We start from the raw sequence: 21,170 nt of genomic DNA on the forward strand, positions 1-21,170 counted from the left end.
ATAAGTTTCCTAGAAATATAAATAGGAGGTGGCATTTTGAATCTGCATAATGTTGTTCCTGGTAGGCACACATATATAGGGCATTACAGTAATCCAATTTTAACATAGTCATTGAGTGGACCCCTGTGCATAGGTCTTTCTTGTCCAGAAATGGCTGGATCTGCCAAAGCAAACATAACCTAAAGGGGTTTCCTTAACCACAGCTAAAGTATGCTGATCCAACTTCAAGTATGAGTCTACCATAACACCCAGAATTCTGACTTGTTCTGTACAGGATAGTCCAAAAATTACACTACTACTGTGTTTGCATTAGAATCTTGATTCTGCAAAATGGCTGAATATCTGAAAATCTTTAACCTGAGGAGGTTTTTTTTTTTCTGCTGCCAAATTCAGGCCAGCTCGGCAAATATTCAGTTCAGCACTACTGAATTTACTCCTGTGTATATGTTTTCCTCTGTTTTTTTTTTTTTTTTAATTAAAGGCCAGCATTATTTATAAAGAATCATCAAGAAATAAACGGAATGTGATAGCTTATAAATCTTGGGCATTTTATTAAATCAGTGTTTCCCAACCCTATCCTTGAAGCACAACTAACCAGCCAGGTTTTCAAGGTATTTGTAATGAATATGCATGAGATAGATTTGCATGTATTAGATTGGCATACAGTGTGTCTCCAACTCATTTATATTCATTGTGGCAATCCTAAAATCCTACTTGGATAAGTGTATCTCAAAAGAGGTTTGGGAAACGCTGTCTTAAACAAACAGCAAAGAGACAAATTGGCTCAGAAGGTTATTCTAATACCAGATTTACCCAAAAAGGCTTTAGTCTTTCTGTATGTATTTTGTAAAATATTTATATACATAGAAGTTGTGCCATGGTCCAGCAGAGTCATTGGGTGGACATTGTTCCTGTATAATGTATCCCTCTTTTCCTTAAATTGCATGGAAGAAAGTTCTTCAGAGCAGCCTGATTCAGTTTTCCAACTCCAAACTTGCTGGCTTACACAGCAGGATTAGACAGCCTATTGTAGGGGATAGAGTCTTTCAGCTCCTAGATCGCTAATTCAAATCTTTCTCGTATTGATAGTGGAAAAAGTAATTACCACTGTCTGCAAGCTGTTCGGCCTATGTGAAATAAGTTACACATCTTCATCCAGTTCTCAGTGGACAGATGTCCCCATCACTGTTTGCAAAAAAAACCAACCTGCAAATGTCACCTTTCTGTAATTATCATCACCTGATAAGTACATCATTATGCTTAGTCAAATTTAATTTACAATTGTCTAATTACAAAAAGGTGGAAAATGTCTGATTCTCTGGTTTACGCTCTCATTTTAAAATGAAAATAAATATAGGCTGTCTGCCTTTACTGTGCCCCCACATCGCTTGCTTTGTTTTATTAGTGTTATCATGTCCTTGATTCTTTTTCTAGATGTAACACCCTTTCTTCAGGGTCTTCCTTTAAGACAGACAGACGGGTGGGCGGGGCAGCTTGGAGTAGTGAATTGCAGTCCTCAACTTATTGCACTCCCAGAATTAAGTTTTTCTAGAGGGCGGCAGCACAGCTTCCAGGCCCAAGGGGACTCACTCACAAAGTATTTCAAAGAAAGCCTCCACACTATTGTTTTACTGATCAAAACAATAGGAAGTGGATGAGTAGCCTAGTGGATAGAGCAGCAGTGAAGGCTTGTCCCATGATTTATTGAATTCCTATACGATCCTTGTCTCTATAGGGAGGTTATTCCTTGCGTCAATCACCCTTTCTGTAAAGAAATATTCCTTAGATTACTCTTGTCTACCCCCTATCACTTTCCACCCATGACCCCTTGTTCCAGAGCATCCATTTTGTTGAAAGACGCCTGCTTTTTGTGTGTTTATTCCTTAGAAGTCTTTAAATGTCTGTTATGTCTCCCCATTCCTCCAGGGTATACATATTCAGATCTTTAAGCCTGTCTCCATATTCTTTATGATGAAAACCATTGACCATTTTAATAGTATCATCCAGACCATCTCTATTAGGGTTCTCTCCTTTTTGAAGGTGCAGGAGCCACCGTCTGCAACTGGGTATTTTCTGTTGTAAAGGTATAGCCACTGTTGACACAGAATCACTTTGTGTTTTAATGTTGATACTTATTTAGAATAGGCTGATCAGCAATGATATCCATAACCAGAATTCTCCTTAAATATTGACTGCACCAATATCACATTTGATTATAGTCAAAAATCCTCTGTTCAATCACACAGCCCTGTCCGGCCTGTCTTCCTGGTACCAGGGTCCCTCCTCATAGTGTTGTATCCCCCACCCTGTACAACCCCCCAGAGTTATAGGTAAGCACATGACCATAGCTTTATTAACTTGAATCCATTGTAGCTGGGGGTTCAGCCTGGATTCTTATTACATTTGGATTTGTTAATTGATTTGTTGGTCAGCGTCTTGTCCTGGGAGGTGCCCTCCGGGTCCACTGACCTCCCTTTTTCTTTTATAATTGGCAGTGTTCTTTGCGAGTCAGGAGGCCCCATCCAGGCTTGTAAGCTTTGATTGGTCCAACCTCCCCCCTTTAAACGTAAGTGTGAGGCCCTCCCACCCATGCTGTAAAGGCAAGTGCTGTCCAGATCCTCTACCAAAAATGTAAACTTTTGACTCTTGTTCACTTCAGCAGTACACGAAAGGCCTGCTGCTTCTCTAAGAGTGTGTGAGTGGGCCGCCCAAGCTGTATTTCATCATAAGTGAACTGTGACAACTTTATTGGAACTTAACAGATCAGAGAAAATTAATACAAATGATATAGATGCCCCCACAGCCATCTTTTCACAAAGCTGCAACAAAGCCAGTCCAGCGCTCTCTACCACCCCCCCCCCCTGCTCCTCCCACCTAACTTTACTCAGAAAGCAGAACTCCCCCGCTCGAGCACACTGGGTCAGGTCAGAGAGACTGGGCTAATCTCCCATCCCAGTCCCAGGCCTCTCTCCTGAATGCATTGGCCTCTGAGTCTCTGTTTTCTAAATTGTTTTATGCTGTGTGTCTATCTTGACTAGATTGTAAGATCCAAGACGTAGAGACAGTCTGCAATGTATCTGTATTATTTTATAAATCATGATGATGTTGATGATGAATCTTAATTGCCAAGAGCTGGTCCAACTGTGTTTAGCTGTATCTGTGATGCTCTAGCTGCCTACACATGCCTTCCACCTAATCATTCAACCTGCAATGAAGTCTGTGTTGGCTAAACATTTTCTTTCTTATAACAACACTCAAAAAATATTGTTGTGGAACTTGATACATGGATAATGAAAATGTCTTGTTTCTAGGAGAGCGAGAAGTACATGAAGTCCAGCGACACCAGGTCACAGCTTAGGTTTCTGGAGCAACTGGATCAGTTGGAGAAACGACGCAAGAATGAAGAGGAGCGAGAAATGTTGCTGAGAGCGGCCAAGGTGAGCATCATCTGCTACATAGGAGGGTGATCAGTATATCTGATAGATGAAAATGTACACGTATACTGGTTGATCACCATTTTTTCTAAATACTAAAGTCCAGATCAGCTTTTCCAGGTGTGGGATTTGAAATACTTTGTACTTTTACAGACCTCTGTCCAATGAACATTTTCTTCCTATTATTTTTTTTTCCATTTTGTGCTTAGGGGCAAAACTCCTTATTTACTAGGGTTCATATGTAATCAGCTTCTAATGTTAAACTGTGTTAGATAACATTGACATTTAGATCATCTTTAAAGTTAAGTTACTGGCATCTCAATTGGTCATGATTTGTTTTGGGGGAGATCGTTTTGTAGATAACTGCTCATCACAGACAAGGCCAGCCATTTTCTGGGGCCTTGTAACCATCATACAGACTTTTCCAGCTTGCACAACCCATCTGTTAAGAGCCAAGGCACATGTTTTAATTGAGCCTTACAGAGTTCCTACTGTAGTCACCTAATTGATAAACATGGATGAGACCCCATGTTCAGAGCAGCAGAATAGGATCCGTATAACCCTCACATGCTTTTCTGTAGCACCAAGGTTGCTCATCTTGAGATGTGTTCTGCTGTCTCAGCTGCACAAGTACCTTCCTGTGTTTGGGACCCTGCCACATTTCCACAAAAACTCTTCCTGGCTCCCTCTTCCTCCACCTCTGCCTTTTTCTTTTTTCTTTTTTTCCTTCTCCTCTTCCATCTCCATCCGATTTAAGTACACGTTACTGATGTGAGCAAGGTCATGCCTCGGCTGGACCTGACTGACAGCGTTAGCATCACTTTCAGCTTAAGTTTCCTCCAGGCTAGAACAGAGGTAGCAGGGCCAAGGTAAGAGAAAAACAAATTGGATTGAGGATGCATCCCTGGAGCTCAGATTTTTAATCACAAGAGAAAATTGTTGTTTATTAAATATTTAACAGAACTCTATGCTGTTGGGGGTTTTTATTTCTTTTTAGAATGCTGATCATTTCTGGGTTTTTTTTTTTTTTTAAATGATCTCCTTTGATAGAGCCGTTCCAATAAAGAAGACCCAGAACAGCAGCGATTAAAGCAGAAAGCGAAAGAGGTAAACCTTTCAAGTTATTGCTCTTTCTCCTGTGTATACATAATCTTTTTTTTTTTTTTTTTTTTTTTTTTTTCCCCCTTATTTTTCTGCCTTCTGTTTGAAGGAAAGTTGGCAGCATTCTCTTGGCATTTAGGTCAGGGTTGATTTTGCTGTTGCATACCATTTGTAAGGGCTGTCGGGAAGGACAGGAATTGCCACAGGGAAGGGCAGCACTTCAGATGAGGTCAGTGAATTTAGGAACACCTTCCCCGCCACCCACCCCAGTATAGGCCTCTTTAGAAAAGATTCTGTTTAAAAAAAAACCAAACAAAAAACCAGAAATACACTTGATAAAAAGTAAAACTTGGATTTAAAAAAAAAAAAAAGAATGAAACTTTGAGATTTAGCATCTGGGAACGTACAATAGGCTACATTTTTCCAGGGTAATTGTTCATTTTGTAAATCTGATACTGCTTATAATTCTTTGGCTGGGAGGCGGCACTGGGATTTAGTTTTAAATGGAAAATGCCTCTGGCTTTTAATTTTCTGGGCCCAGCAGTTTTCTGTTCTGAGATGGAGCCCTTGTTTCACACAGTTCATGTTTAGCTGCAGGGGTTTTAGTTTATAGCTTATACTGGTTAAGCTTTTACTCCCAGAGGCCTCTGCATAGCAACTGTAGAAATCAACAAATACGTTCATTTCTGTCTGTAGTCTGTTCTCAGTAGCTGCCTTTTTTTTTTTTTTTTAAACATTTCCCAATATCCATTTCCTGACTTTTCTAGCCGGAGAGAAAAGAGCTCCACTAATTGCAGCTTATTTTAATTGAGCCTTAATATTGGTGCTTGCTGGAGTTGGGCCCCAGAGCTACTGGGAGCAGAATGAAATGAAAGTACCCAAGGTTGAAAGTGTGTGTGTGTGTGTGTGTGAGAAATTTTTCACTTGACCTATAGATTCTTTTTCCTGCTGAACAAATCAAGCCTTGTTCACATCTCTGATTAAGCATCTGACAGCAGATGATAATAAAGACAATTGAGGTGCGAGACGTATGATATGGAGCCAAAGAAACTGGTTTCTATAGTTACTGGACTGAATTCATGCTTTTTTTTTTTTTTTTTTTTAAAGGATCTTTGTTGTAAATGAGAATTTTTGTTTTCTTCCAAGCAATCTTTGTTCACCCCAAAATACCCATCTCCCACTTCACTGTGCCTTTTTAACTATGAAATTTGCTGTGGCTTAACATATCCGTGCTAGCCTCCCATGTGCCAACAGCGGCAGGTTATTTATGAATGCTTTGGAGATTCTTATTTGGATTGTAGGAGCTTTGGGTAAAATAAATGGCAAGCCAGTGGAATATTCTTTCAATTGAGAGAGAAAATCTTTATTGTAGAGAGAAACATAATAATGTACTGTGGGTGGAGGTGATGCCTGACTGCCTGCCTTGTGTTGTGGCATTCCATTATTTGGGTGTAGACACTTCTGCCACTTGCCGATGAGCATTGCCTAAAAGCATATTGGTATGAGAAGTTAAAAAGGTAAGCAGGATTTTTTCCGTCTGTTACTATGAGAGCTAAGGTCCAGATTTTTCTTGAAATATTCTAAAACTGTAATCATGTTTGCAAATGGATTTTCATGTTCTTTTTTTTTCCACCATGAAAAAAATATTGGAAGCATTAAGTAAAGAAACAAACCTATCCAAAACATTACCCTTCCACAATTTCTTAAATGAGCAGCCCAAAATATTTTATTCACACTCTGGAAAATCATTACCATAGGCTGTCTGTTTTATATACTGGCTCGTTTTGCAGAAGCATTTCTTATTTATAAAGGACATTTTCAGGAATAGATAGGAGTCAGGACTAGCAAGGAAGCCATCGTTTATTTGTTGTGTATTGGGAGTCTAGTTTCTTTGGTACTTGGATCACCAGATTAAAATGATATACTCAAGTGTAAAGTGCCACTATATCATGCTGTTCTCCAAGGACAAGCAAGATGGCAATCCTCGCGTATGAGTGACATCATTGTATGGAGCCCGGCATGTCAAAGTTTCCAGAACTTTGATTGAACCTCTCTAAGCATGCTCAGCATGCATTATTCCACACAAACATGCAGGGTCCTCTCAGTCTTTTTTTTTTCCCTCCCATGGAGCCTTGTGTTGTGGCAAGATTGGTCTCCCTCTTCTTTTCTAACTTCTTGGGAAGTTTATTATTCAGAATTTTTTGTGCTTGCAGGGTCCCTTCCAGTTCTCCCTTTCTTTCTTAGTTTCCCCAAGACGGAGGTGCCTTCAGTGCCCACTGGTCATCGTAGACCTCCACCATAGAACCAATTTTGTGTCCCATTTATTTCAAGTTGACATGTCCACATTAGGTTTAAGCCCCTGCTGCTTGAGGACTATGTAGATCAAGGATCCCCATGAGGGTAAAGTGGCTTGCCCAAGGTCACAAGGAGCGACAGTCTGATTTGAACCCTAGTTTCCCTGGTTTGTAGCCCTCTTCTCTACCACTAGGTGACAAAACATTTTTTAGATAGAGAAAGAAGGAAAGCCCAAAGTAGTATAGTGAAACTGAAAAGTGACGAGGAGCAATGTGTGGAGAGAGACGAAGAAATGGCAGAAATGTTAATCAAATACTTCAGTTCGGTGTTTGCTATTAAAAAAAACCCTAGAGAAGAACCATTGCTGGTTGACAAGACTGTAGATGGGGATGGGGTAAATGAAACTCCGTTTACAGAAGAGAATGTATGTGATGAGCTAAGTAAACTGAAAATGGATAAGGTCATGGGGCCGGATGAGGTACATCCCAGGATACCAAAGGAGCTCAGAGATGTGCTGGCCAGTCCATTGAAAGACCTGTTAAATAGATCCCTGGAAACGGGATTGGAATCTTAAGGTTGGAGAAGTGCGATTGTGGTCCCTCTTCACAAGAGTGGTAGCAGAGAGGAAGCTGGAAACTACAGACCGGTTAACCTCACCTCGGTGGTGAGAAAATTAATGGAGACTCTGCTGAAGGAAAGGTAGTGAACTATCTACAATCAGGTGGCTTGTTGGATCCAATGCAGCATAGATTCACCAGGGGAAGGTCCTGTCAGACAAATCTTATAGGTTTTTTTGATTAGGTGTCTAGAGAATTGGATCAAGGAAAAGCGTTTGCTGTGATCTACTTGGATTTCAGCAAAGCTTTTGATTTGGTCCTGCATGGGAGACTTGCAAATAAAATGAGAAGCTTGGGAATGAGCACTAAAGTGGTGGCTTGGATTACAAACTGGTTGACTGATAGGACTGGTTGACTGAAATGGAACCTACTCTGAAGAGAGAACCATGTTAAGTGGAGTGTCACAGGTTTTAGTTTTGGGACTGGTTCTGTTCAATATGTTTGAGTGACATTACAGAAGAATAGAAGGTAAAATTTGTCTATTTGTGGATGGTACTAAGATCTGCAACAGAATGGACATGCCTGAAGGAGCAGAGAGAATGAAAACTGATTTAAAAAAGCTTGAAGAGTGGTTGAAGATTTGGCAGCTGGGATTCAATGCCAGGAAGTACAGAGTCATGCATCTCGAGTGTGGTATTCCGAAAGAGCTGGAGAATGAAATATTGATGTACGTGGACGAAGAGAGATACCTTGGGGTAACAGTATCTGGAGTTCCCTGTGCATACCTGGATAGTCGAGACTCTTGGGTTTATGCATCCCTGCCAGCAGATGGAGACAGAGTTTTACTGGCACCGCTACATAATCCCTGGTGCCACCTGCAGTTCCTCAGTATTTCTCTCTCCAGCAAATGAGGGATGGTGCAAAACCTCCAGTTTCTACAGTCTGGAGAATTTTTTAGTTTTGTGAGCCTTTCTCCTGGGGGTTTTTGGGTCTTGATGGATCCTTCCCTGTCTGGTTGAGGTGGACGAGTTAGGGGTCAGTGACTCTTTAGTACGTTGATCTGTGGGAAGTAAATCTGGTGGTCTAGATCCCTCCCTTTCATGAGGCTGCTCAGGCGAATTTAGGCTCAGGGCAGCTGATTTTGGTCAGTGTGTGTCTCCCTTTTTGAATCAGGCTGATTCTCCTGTAGTGCTGGACAGCTGTTTTCCATGCTAAGGGAGTTTTGTTTAGCTATTAAAGTTTTATTAATGATCTTAAAAATAAAACAAAAAAAAAACACCTGAAAAGAGAGAGGAACCAGAGGAACGAAGGTAAGAGACACCTCTCTGCTCTGTGGAAGCAGCAGTAAAGAGAGGAGGACTTCTTTTGCCTCTCTCTTTTTTTTTTTTTTTTTTTAAACAGAGTTGGCACTGGGGTGTTATGTTGTGCGGCTCTGTGTACCATGCTTGCAGCATGGCATCGGCGCACCTGAGCTGCTTGGTACTCTGTGGCACATGTGTTTCGGGGGAAGAAGGATCATTGGAGGGGCTGGTGGAAGCTAAACGGCGTAGGTATTGTACTGGCTCTCCCACGGCGGCTCTCCTTGTGTGCGGGGGTTTGGAGCGGATCAGGGCCTCCTCATCCTCTGGCAGCATGGAAATGGTGGCCATTTTGAATTCTCAGTCCACATGGACTGCGCCACCGGAGGAGGAGGGAGATTTTCCTCAGAGGTTTTCCCCAATCCACATGAGCTCCGAGGAGGAGCAGGGAAGGGTGGTTGAGGATTTTGCCTCAGACCTGCCGCTGACTGGTTTCTCTCTGGCTGGCTCCCATCAGGTTTCTGCTACACCCAGGGCTTTTTCACCTGATTTTATTTTGCTCCTCAATGAGACCTATTTGGCTCAGCAGGCAGGGCTGGGGCCTCAGCTTTTTGCTCCTGGGAGTCTGGGCATGAGTAGTCCTGGACAGTCCCAGACACAGAGGGATATGGATCAGTGCTTACTGGGTCCTGCTCTGGCTGGCGAGTACTCTGGTGAGTCTGTTCCAGCGGGGGGAGCTGCTGGAGATCTGGGGGCTTTGTTGGCATAGGACCAGAGGGATCTGGACACTGCTGGCATGGGTTTGGGAACGATCCGGACAAAGACTCGATTTCTGAGGGGGGATGACCCCAAGGTGGTCTGCTTGCTCTGTAAGGATGAATTAGGACCTTTGATTCCACAGGTCCTAGAGGAGCTTGGGCTGAAGATTCCCCAGGAGGATTCAAACTTGGAAAGGGCAGACCCAGTCCTGGATGGGCTTAAGGGTCCCATGACAGCCTTCTCCTATCATAAGTCAGTGAAGAAACTGGTGGATTGGGAGTGGGAAAATCCAGACGCTGGCTTAAGAGTGGGGAGGGCGATGGTGAAGCTCTCTCCTTTGCCTGGGCAGACATTGGAGCTGTTTTCCCTTCCAAAGGTGGATGCTGCGGTGTCGGCAGTCACAAAGAAGATGACCATCCCAGTTGCGGGCTCCACGGCTTTGAAGGACATGCAGGATTGGAAGCTGGAGATTCACCTCAAGAGGATTTTTGAGGTATTGACACTGAGCTTAAGGTCGGCCATATGCTTCAGTTTCATGCAAAGAGCTTGTTTGCGTTGGGTACAACAGCTGTGAAATGGGCAGGCAAAGTTGGTGGCCAAGGCAGATAAGGTTGAGCGCTTAGAGGCAACGGTGGCCTACATGGCGAATGCCTTGTATGGCTTGGTGCGGACTTCGTCTCGCATTATGGGATCTGCAGTGTCAGCTAGATGGTTTTTATGGCTGTGTAACTGGTCGGCGGGTGTATCATTTAAGTCCCAGTTGGGTTCTCTGCCCTTTAAGGGTTATTTTTTGTTTGAAGAAAACCTGGAGAACTTGATGAAAGGTTTGGGAGAGACTAAGTTGCTGGAGGATAAGCCTAAGGGCAGGAGGTTCTTTTAGTCCCGGTTGCGATTTTGGGATGTTAGGAGGTCTTGTCCTGTGAGAGGAGCCTAAGTTTCACAAAAACAATTCGCTTTGCGAGGTTAATCATTGAGATAGTCCTTTCGAGGAGGCCAGAGACCTTTCAGAGCTTCCATAGGAGGTGGAGCTACAGGGCCAGAGTCCTATCAATGAGGCGAGGCCAGTCCAGTCCACTGTTCCCTATAATAGGGGGTTGCCTAGCTCGATTTTATGGGGAGTGGACCAGAGTCACTCAGGATCAATGGGTCCTCACTGTAATATTTATTTATTTTATTTATTTAAGAGGTTTTATATACCGATGCTCATGAAAAATCATATCGCGTCGGTTTACATATAACTTTAGTTGGAATTACAATAAACAGGGGAGTTTAACCTGGAAAAAACAACCTGGAAAAAATAGATGGATTTGCATTAGAATTTGCTTGGCCTGTTCGTGACCTTTTTCTAGTCTCTTCCTACGGGTGGTGTGCAAAACATTAGACCAGTTGTAAAGGCTAGGGGCGGTGATTCCAGTTCCCCAAGACAAAAGGGGCGAAGGAAGGTATTCCATTTATTTTGTTGTTCCAAAGAAGGAAGGCACTTTCCAGCTGATTCTAGACTTGAAGCGAGTAAATGTGGCTCTCAAGGACCCAAAGTTCCAGATGGAAACCCTCAGGTTGGTGATTGCGGCAGTCCACAAGGGGAGTTTTTGGCTTCTTTGGATCTGACTGAGGCATACCTACATATACATATTTGTCTGGACCACCAGCAGTTTCTGAGGTTCATGGTACTGGATCAGCACTTCCAGTTTCAGGCTCTTCTCTTTGAACTGGTCACAGCACCATGCACATTCACCAAGGTAATGGCAGTGGTCAAGGCGGCATTATGGTGCAAAGATGTGCTAGTGCACCCTTATCTGACAATTGGCTCATCAGGGCAAAGTCAGAGGAAGGTTGTCTTGGCTCAGTGCAGAAGATAACTGCACTGAAGTCGTTTAGCGAAGAATTACCTAGTGCCATCTCAGACCCTAGACCTTTTGTGGGCACTGTTCGACATACAGGAAGGCAAGGTGCTTCTGATGGAAGAGTGAGTTTGCAAGTTGCAGAGTCAAGTCTGGCACTCGTTGAGATTGCAAGTACCCAGAGTCTGGGACTATTCGTGGTTCTGGGTTCGATGGCTTCAACACTGGGTGCTGTGGGCCTTTGCGCATATGAGACCGCTGCAGAGAGTGTTGTTGGCACAGTGGAGCCCCCTCTCGAAGGAATTTCATCTTCCTTTACCTCTAGAAGGATATGTGTGGGACAGTCTATCTTGGTGGCTGCTAATGTCCAGTCTAGTTCATGGAGTCGATCTGGAGGTCCTGGATTGGGTAGTTCTCACTACTGATGCTAGGCTCTTGGTTGGGGAGCAGTATGTCAGCGACAGTTGACTCAAGTCACTTGGTCTGCAAAGGAAGCTTATTGGTCTATCAATTGGTTAGAGACCAGAGTAGTGATGTTAGCATTGCTTGCATTTCTGCTTTTTGGTACAAGGCCTGTCGGTGAGGGTCTTGTCGGACAATATGACAACTGTAGCTTACATCAGTCGGCAAGGAGGAAACCAAGAGTCGAGCGGTGGCTCAGGAGCTAATCCTTTGGGTAGAGCAACACTTGGTCCGGAAAGGGGTCGAAAACATCCAAGTGGATTTTCTGAGTCGAAGTTTTCTAGATCCGCGGGGAGTGGGGACTCTCCAAGACAGCGATGCAGCTCATCCAAGAGGTGAGCCTCTCCCCACTTGAATCTAATAATGACTCATCTCAATGTGAAGGCGGCTCTGTTTTACAGTTGAAGACGAGAGTATGGGGCTGAGGGAGTCGACGCTCTGGTGTTATCTTGGCCTTGGGAGGTTCTGCTTTACGTGTTTCCCCCTTGACCATTGGTAGGTAAAGTGTTGCATCGAATAGAGAGACACCCGGGTGAAGTGATGTTGGTAACCCCGGAGTGGCCATGTTGGCCGTGGTTTGTGGATCTGATCAACTTGATAGCGGACAGCCCATTGCACTTCAGTCATCTTCCACGCCTTCTTCGGCAGAGACCCATATTTTCAGACTAGGCTGCTTGCTTTTGTCTAGTGGCTTGGCTTTTGAGAGAAGGTGTTTGAGATGCAGAGGATATCTAGAGCCAGTCATTGCTACCCTGCTTCAGGCTAGATGGACATCTACTTCGTTATCATATCTGCGGGTCTGGAAGATTTTTGAGGCCTGGTAAATAGCTAACGAGGTGCTAGTTTTACAGGCTTCGGTATCTCAGATTTTCTTTTCTACAAGGGCTTGTCTTTCAACTCTCTTAGGGTGTAGGTAGCGGCTCTTGCTTGCCTGCGAGGTAAAGTGGAAGGATACACATTGTCTTCTCATCCTGATGTGGTTAGATTTCTTCGGAGTGTTAAGAATTTGCGTCCTCTGATGAGGAGAGTTGTCCATCCTGGAATCTTATTCTTCTTCTCAGAGGTTTGTGTGAGGCACCATTTTGAGCCCCTCTGGAGAGAGATGCTTAAAGATTTGACCCTAAAGGTGGTTTTTCTAGTAGTCATTTGTTCAGTTAGAAGAATTTCTTGTCTTGCCATGACCCTTTTCTATAGTTTACAGATTCTGAAGTTTCCTTGCTGAAGGTGGTATCGGCGTTTATTGTGACTCAGACAATGGAACTTCCTGCTTTTCCGGAGCTGGATTCTTCCACGCCTGTTGCACAGGAGCTCAAGCTCTTGGATGTCTGCAGGGCTTTGTTGAAATATCTCAAGGTGACAAATGATTTTAGGAGGTCAGACCATCTTTTTGTCTTACAGAGTGGTTCAAAGAGAGGTACTCAGGCTTCCAAGGCTACTATTGCACAGTGGTTCAAGGAGGCTATTGGGTCGGCATACATTCTCAAGGGGCATTGGGTACCTGAATGTTTGAGGGCGCATTCAACGCGTTCTCAGGCGGCCTTGTGGGCGGAGGTTCAGTTGGTTTCACTGCAGGAAATTTATAGAGCGGCGACTTGGAAATTTCTGCATACCTTTGCTAGGCATTATTGTCTGGATGTGGGAGATCTAGAGTCTCAGTTGTTTGGCGAGTGTCTTGAGAGCGGGACTCTCCAGATCCCATCCTAAATAAGGGAGCTTTGGTACATCCCTGGAATCTGGACTGATCCGGGTACTTACAGGGAAAGGAACATTGGTTCTTACCTGCTAATTTTTTTTTCTTCCACGGATCAGTCCAGAACCCACCCGATCTGTGAGAAATTGTACATGTGCATGCGAAGCAAAGAGCTCCTGGCTCTCAGAGAATGAGTCTGATCTCTGGAGGCTAGAGTGGCAGAGCTGAAGGAGCTGGAGCAGACAGAGAGGTATACAGATAAGACTTTCAGGGACATAGTAGCCAAGTCCCAACTTCAGACTGCCAGCCCTGGTGCTGCCTTGGAGGAAGAAGGTCTCATGATTGGAGAGCGTCAACCTGGTGCAGCAGGAAAGGATCCTCTAGCAAGGACCTGCTCTCCAGGTGATGCATTGTCCTTTCGCACCGAGGATATCTCCCCAAGGCCTACTGCACAGGAGGGAAGGGTTAGGTCGGCCGTCATAGTTGGTGATTCGATTATTAGGAATGTAGACAGCTGGATGGCTGGTGGGCGTGAGGATCGCCTGGTAACATGCCTACCTGGTGCGAAGGTGGTGGACCTCATGCGTCACCTAGATAGGATTTTAGACAGTGCTGGGGAGGAGCCGGCTGTCGTGGTACATGTGGGCACCAAAGACATAGGAAAATGTAGGAGGGAGGTTCTGGAAGCCAAATTTAGGCTCTTAGGTAGAAAGCTTAAATCCAGAACCACCAGGGCAGCATTCTCTGAAATGCTCCCTGTTCCACGCGCAGGTCACCAGAGGCAGGCAGCGCTCCGGAGTCTCAATGCGTGGATGAGACGATGGTGCAAGGAAGAAGGGGGAGTCTCTTCCGAAGGGATGGGCTCCACCTTAACCAGGGTGGAACCAGACTGCTGGTGCTAACCTTTAGAAAGGAGATAGAGCAGCTTTTAAACTAGAACAAAGGGAAAAGCTGACAGTCACTCAGCAGTGCATGGTTCAGAGAGAGGTATCTTCAAAGGATACTAATGATGCATTAGAATTAGGGCATCCCGACAGTGAGGTTCCAATAATAAGAAAAGTAGTCCAAGTGCCTGTAACTAAAAACTCACCTGAGCTAAAAAATTCTAACTTATCCCTATCAATTAAAAAGCAGAATGAAAATACAAACAAAAAACAAACTTTGAAATGTTTGTATGCTAATGCCAGAAGTCTAAGAAGTAAGATGGGAGAATTAGAATGTATAGCAGTGAATGATGACATAGACTTAATTGGCATCTCAGAGACATGGTGGAAGAAGGACAACCAATGGGACAGTGTTATACCAAATTATATCGCAGTGACAGAGAGGAGCACCCGGGAGGCTTTGTGGTGCTTTATGTCCGGGATGGCATAGAGTCCAACAGGATAAACATCCTGCATGAGACTAAATACAAAATTGAATCTTTATGGGTAGAAATCCCTTGTCTGTTGGGGAAGACTATAGTGATAGGAGTATACTACCGTCAAGATGGTGAGACGGACAGTGAAATGCTAAGAGAAATTAGGGAAGCTAACCAAATTGGTAGTGCGGTAATAATGGGAGAATTCAATTACCCCAATATTGAGTGGGTAAATGTATCATTGGTATATGCTAGAGATATAAAATTTGTGGATGGAATAAATGACATTTTTATGGAGCAATTGGTTCAGGAACCAACAAGAGAGGGAGCAATTTTAGATCTAATTCTCAGTGGAGCACAGGATTTGGTGAGAGAGGTAATGGTGGTGGGGCCGCTTGGCAATAGTGATCATAATATGATCAAATTTGATTTAATGACTGGAAGGGGGACAGTAACCAAATCCACGACTCTCGTGCTAAACTTTCAAAAGGGAAACTTTGATAAAATGAGAAAAATTGTTAGAAAAAACTGAAAGGAGCAGCTACAAAGGTAAAAAGTGTGCAAGAGGCATGATCATTGTTAAAAATACCATCCTAGAAGCACAGTCCAGATGTATTCCATACATTAAAAAAGGTGGAAAGAAGGCAAAACGATTACCAGCATGGTTAAAAGGGGAGGTGAAAGAAGCTATTTTAGCCAAAAGATCTTCATTCAAAAATTGGAAGAAGGATCCAACAGAAGAAAATAGGATAATGCATAAGCGTTGGCAAGTTAAATGTAAGACATTGATAAGACAGGCTAAGAGAGAATTTGAAAAGAAGTTGGCAGTAGAGGCAAAAACTCACAGTAAAAACTTTTAAAAATATATCCGAAGCAGAAAGCCTGTGAGGAGTCAGTTGGACCATTAGATGATCGAGTGGTTAAAGGGGCACTTAGAGAAGATAAGGCCATCGCGGAAAGATTAAATGATTTCTTTGCTTCGGTGTTTACTGAAGAGGATGTTGGCGAGGTACCCATACTGGAGAAGGTTTTCATGGGTTATGATTCAGATGGATTGAATCAAATCACGGTGAACCTAGAAGATGTGGTAGGCCTGATTGACAAACTGAAGAGTAGTAAATCACCTGGACCGGATGCTATACACTCCAGAGTTCTGAAGGAACTCAAAAATTAAATTTCAGACCTATTAGTAAAAATTTGTAACCTATCATTAAAATCATCCATTGTACCTGAATGATAAGACTGGAGGATAACTAATGTAACCCCAATATTTAAAAAGGGCTCCAGGGGCGATCCGGGAAACTACAGACCAGTTAGCCTGACTTCAGTGCCAGGAAAAATAGTGGAAAATGTTCTAAACATCAAAATCACAGAGCATATAGAAAGACATGGTTTAATGGAACAAAGTCAGTAAACATGTGGATAAAGGTGAACCGCTTTTTTCCTTGAAAAGCTAACTCAGGAGTATTAACACATGGCGATCTCTCATTAGTTGACAAGAGGCTGAATTCCAGAGGTAATCTAGGTGGTAGCGAGACCCTGCTTGCTTGACTGAGTGGTTAACATGACACTCAGAATGGTGTGCGGTGTAGAGACTGTCGGGTCACTCTATCACTGGAAAAGAATCGGACTTCTTTTACTGCAGGGAAATGTGACGCCAGCCTTTGTAAGTGTAAATTATAAACCTGTTTGTTGTTGTTTTGTTTTTTTAATGATGACATTTTAAAGTTGTTTTATTTGTTCTACCTTTTATTCGTTTGGCGTATTTCAAGTTCAGGGGCTTCACAGAAATGACGTTAAGTTGAAAAAGGAGATTTTTTTTAGGGAAGGAGTAAAATAAAGCAGAGAACGTGGAAATAAGTTTCAAAAACTTCATTTTATGAGATTATAGCTATGCAGTGAAGGTCATTCACTGTAAGGACAGACTTTATTTTAAAACATGCCTAGTCTTTTTTTTTTTTTTTTTTTATGCTGCAGGTCAGATTAATTGAAGTGGTGGTTGTGGTGTTGCATCATTGGAAATTCCTCCTTGCCAAAGGGCCTAGACTTTTAAATCTTATTTAATTACCTTTTGCTAAAAAGGCCCACAGTCACCAATGCAGAGGCGGGACCAAAAGGGGCAAATAACAGGCAGGCTATAAGCCTAATGATCAATGCCCTGGGTGGCTTCTCTCCCCTCCCCACAATTTATTTGAACGATGTCTTTGAACAAAAGCACACTGGTATTGATTTAAAGGGGATATATGAGCTAAACTTCTACCTCTGCCAGCAGCCAGCACATGCTGTTTCATTAAAGCAAGCACAGATTAACCTCCCCTGCACCCTGTCCAGAATACCTCCCGAACCATGCCTGGACGCATTTCTAGATAGTTTCGCGTGTTTTCCACAGACGTTTTACATGTGTACGTTAGCTACAATGAACGGGAGCCTTCCCAGAGGTGTGTTTTAGATTGTGGGATTCAGATTTTCAAATCTGTGCATGTTGCATTCCATGAAAAGTTGCTCACACGAAAAGCCAGTGCAAACATCCGTGCTGCCTTTTATTGCAACACATTTCAAAGGGAAAGTACGCGTGTACCTTGGCTTTGAAAACTGGTGCAAGGTTCATGGGTAAAAGGTTCCTCCCATGCTTTGTTTCGGAGGGGCGAGCTTGAATATTTGCCCCCTTAATGTTAACGTGTCACTGCTCCGCCACAAAATAGTCCATGCCCTGCTGCTTCTGTCTCTTAGGACGTTGCTGCAGAATTTCATTCTTGGATAAGCTTGTGCCCTTTGTTTGATTTAACTGTTGGTATTGGATGCTAGTGAATTACTTTTTGGCCAGTTATTATGCTTTGGCTCCAGAGCTTCTGGCCCAGTTGGAACTTCATTCAGCACCGCCTTTTGCCATAACGATACGGAAGAGAGGCTATGCCCGAGGCACCATTTACTTTTGTTTTGGGGCAGCCAGCTTATTGGCTAGTCAGGTAGATATGCAGGAGTAAATGTAACCAGTTCACTTCCTTCGAAATGCTGCAGTTTGTGCTTTAAAATCTAAATTGGCACATTTTTTTTTTCTTTAATGGCATGTAGTTCACTGCAAAATTGTGTGAATCCACTATTTTTTTTTCTTTTCTTTTCTTTATTTTTTTTTAAACATATGATTGACCTATAAGATTTTTCCACAGATTGCAACCTTTTTCTTTGATAGCTTTTTGTACTTTTATAAACGGCAACAATTTCAAAACCCATTTTAGCTTCCATACGTTTAATCCAAAGATCAGTAAATCGATGCACCTCTTCCCGCATAACCCCACGTGTCAGCGGTTCAAGTTGCGCAGGTGCGCTGCGAGGTAAATAATAGCTCAGGTGGATACCGTTCTGACGGTTTACACATCAGTGTCATAAATCATCGCTTGCAGCCTTTTCAGGAAAGCTGTCCCTTTGTTTCTTTAGTGCATAAATCTGCATTTCACAGATTTTGGATCCAGACTTATTTGTAAAGCAACGGTAGATGTTTTGCACCCAGCTGCTGGCCATTTAAGGCTGCCCTAGAATCGTTCACTCCTGTAAAAGAGAAAAAAAAGGAAGTTCTTTCACACAACATCGTTTTCAGAGAAGAGTGATGCGATGCCTGTTCTTTTGGTTCGGCCTGTCCTAGCCAGGGCCATAATGTATCTTTCTGCTCGTTTAAGTCTCGGGTTTTCTGGGCGCGTGTGTGGCAATCACTAGCATTTGGTCATGCGATTCCTGTACTCTTCTTGTAACCAGATGCAGCAGATGGAGCTGGCACAGATCCAGCACAGAGATGCCAATCTCACTGCTCTGGCCGCCATTGGGCCAAGGAGGAAAAGGCCACTGGATTCGTCGAGCGCCTTGTCTGGATGTGAGGTAAAAAAAATGCTGTTCCCGCCCACTGCCCCTCTTGCCCTTTTGCCCGTGTCCCTCTTCTCCTTGCCCCCTCCTTTACATTTGCATCCTGGAACTTGTAAAATGTGTATCCCAAATATTTTTTTTTTGTTTGTTTTGGTTTTTTTTTACAATAGCCAAAACAGTTTTATGCATTATTCTGCTTGTATCTGTACTGTAGTTTTTGTGCTTGTGCTGTACCATAAGAATTGTAGCACATATACTAGAAGACCAATGTGAAGTAAATGGGTTGTGTGGGATTTGTATGTATTTTTGTCTTGACAATTTCCTGCTGTTCCAGCTCATCTGAAACTGTGGCTGAGATCCAGTTTCATTCACAACTACTCTGGGATGTTCCCCTATTTTTTTCCATCCCTTCCCAACATGCTAACCCCCCCCCAGTCCTTGCAACGATAGTCCTTGGCCAGGGTGTCTCTAAACTCAGTCACTAGGAGTTGCCATTGCATGATGACTGGGTCTCCCCTCTCCCCCCCTCAGGGGCTGTGAGCACTTCCTCCGCAGAACCGCCAGCCCCTGCTGACCTGGGGCGGTACACCTGCCCCAAGAATCGAGCCCAGATCCTCCTGCATGGCAGTGTGAAGCCCCAGGCCGATCCTGTAATTGGATTGTTATGGGAGGGAGAGGAGGTTTAAAGTGGAAGGAAATAATTACAAATGGAAATAGCCTCTTGGTAGTGATCTCCCAGTGTATTTTGGAGCTCTGCATATTGATACCCTCATAGCTGCCTTCTGACCCCTTAACATGGCCTAGTGAAGATAAAAAGCACCCACTTGGAGGGAACTGGTAGTTTCATGCACTGTTCCCAAGCTTCAAGGAAACACTTTTTTTAATGTAAAAAAAGTAATATTTTCCTCATTTAGGATATATAACATGGAAGTATATGCACCTATGAAGTTTTGGTGCAGTCTGCTTTAGAATTCAATACCAGAAAAGATTGTTTTTTAAAGTATTATGACTTATGTGGACTATTCCTATTCAGTGTACTCTGCCCTATAAGCCACATCTAAATGAGAAAACTGTAAAGTATATTAATTTTTATCTTTAGCCCTCTTCCCCTCCATTTATTTTATTTGATTGTTTTATATACTGTCGTTCCATGTGAGAATCATGACGATGTACAGGGTAGACACTCACAAACGTAGGATGAATTACAAAGGTAGGCAGTTGCATAGGTGAACAAGGATAATGTTCTAAAACTAAGAGTGTACTTCAAAGACAGACGCACAAAAAGCAATCACAGCCAGATTATAGGGAGATTGAGAGAAGGGGAGGAGGGGTATTGTTCAGGACAAATTTCGGTTATCTGTGTCGAGATGAATTGGATGTATAACATTTTTGCATTTAAGAGCTGTTTCTTCACTGGCCGCACAAAAATGTCTGGAAAGGAGCAGGCAAAATATATCAAATCTTTTTGCATGTTGCTACTATAATTGTTTTTTTTGTTTTTGTGTAATGCTGTATTTTATGGAGGGCAATCAGTATTAACTTTTTGAGAAAACTGTGTTTGGGGTTTTTTATATGGTGCCTTCACAAGGGCCCTATAGAAAGCACCTGCAGATTATGAACACTGGTGTAGAGCTAGTTAAAGGATAGGGGTGAGTATTGTAGAATTGAGCAGAGGTTAGCTCTGGAAGAGCAAGTTTGAATAAATATTTTAAAGTGGGACCAGAATGGGATCAGGGTAGAAGCTTTTTTGTATCAGGATGGAGGTTATTCTGAAGATGTGGTTCTAGGCAGGGGAGAGAATCTGAAGCAGTGACTGATGCTTCTATAGGAGAAGTTTCGCTTGCTGCAAAACATAGTAGGAAATATTGTTAGAAAGGAAAAGGAAAGAGGAATTTAGATTTAAGCCCACCTTTTCCAAGTAAGGTTCAAGGTGGCCTACAGCATTTTTCTGATTTCAGATACAATAATTCCCTTCCCCCAGAGAGCTTAAAATGAATGTGGGTACTTAAGGCAACAGGAGAAAATTGAGTGGGGGTGTGCTAGAGAGCAGCCGACCAAGATGGATGTCTGAAAACTCAGCTCCTCACTCCAGCCGATTTGAGGTACAACTGCACACAGCAGTACCCCTTATCCGCAAAAACATATAGACGTAATGGCGAAAACAAACAGCCAAGTCCACAAAGTGAAAAACAGGAAACAGTTTGTGTTTAGTAAACATGCGGACGACTTTCCCCTCGATGCGGACTCGCAGGCCGCAAGCAGTTTGGATGACTCCCAACACACGGACATATATAACAGCACCCCAGAAATGGGGGATCCTCCAGACTTACCCTCCCAGATGGAGATACGAGGGTGGTTTCAGGAATTACGAGCTGAAATCCGGCGGCACTCTCAGAATATGCTGGCCTCTATGGTGGATTTAAAAGAGGATATGGTGGCCATGAGTAACCGCATCGATGAGATAGATATTAGAGTAGACCAGCGCGCTGAAACTCTGACCACGCTTGTGGCACCCCAA

The 21,170-nt window shown here is 43.2% G+C and overlaps 1 protein-coding gene across 2 annotated transcripts in view; it reads left to right on the forward strand.

Annotated features, from left to right (window-relative positions):
• TAF4B (TATA-box binding protein associated factor 4b) overlaps window positions 1-21,170 on the forward strand; it is a 202,139-nt gene that overhangs the window by 137,010 nt on the left and 43,959 nt on the right. For both annotated transcript variants that reach the window (XM_029591165.1, XM_029591166.1), the window contains exons 11-13: window positions 3,312-3,437; window positions 4,485-4,541; window positions 18,548-18,667. In XM_029591165.1, coding sequence (XP_029447025.1) covers window positions 3,312-3,437; window positions 4,485-4,541; window positions 18,548-18,667 — 303 coding nt within the window. The remainder of the gene's footprint in view (window positions 1-3,311; window positions 3,438-4,484; window positions 4,542-18,547; window positions 18,668-21,170) is intronic.

This window comes from Rhinatrema bivittatum, chromosome 2, assembly GCF_901001135.1.
Source record: "Rhinatrema bivittatum chromosome 2, aRhiBiv1.1, whole genome shotgun sequence".
NCBI lineage: Eukaryota > Metazoa > Chordata > Amphibia > Gymnophiona > Rhinatrematidae > Rhinatrema > Rhinatrema bivittatum.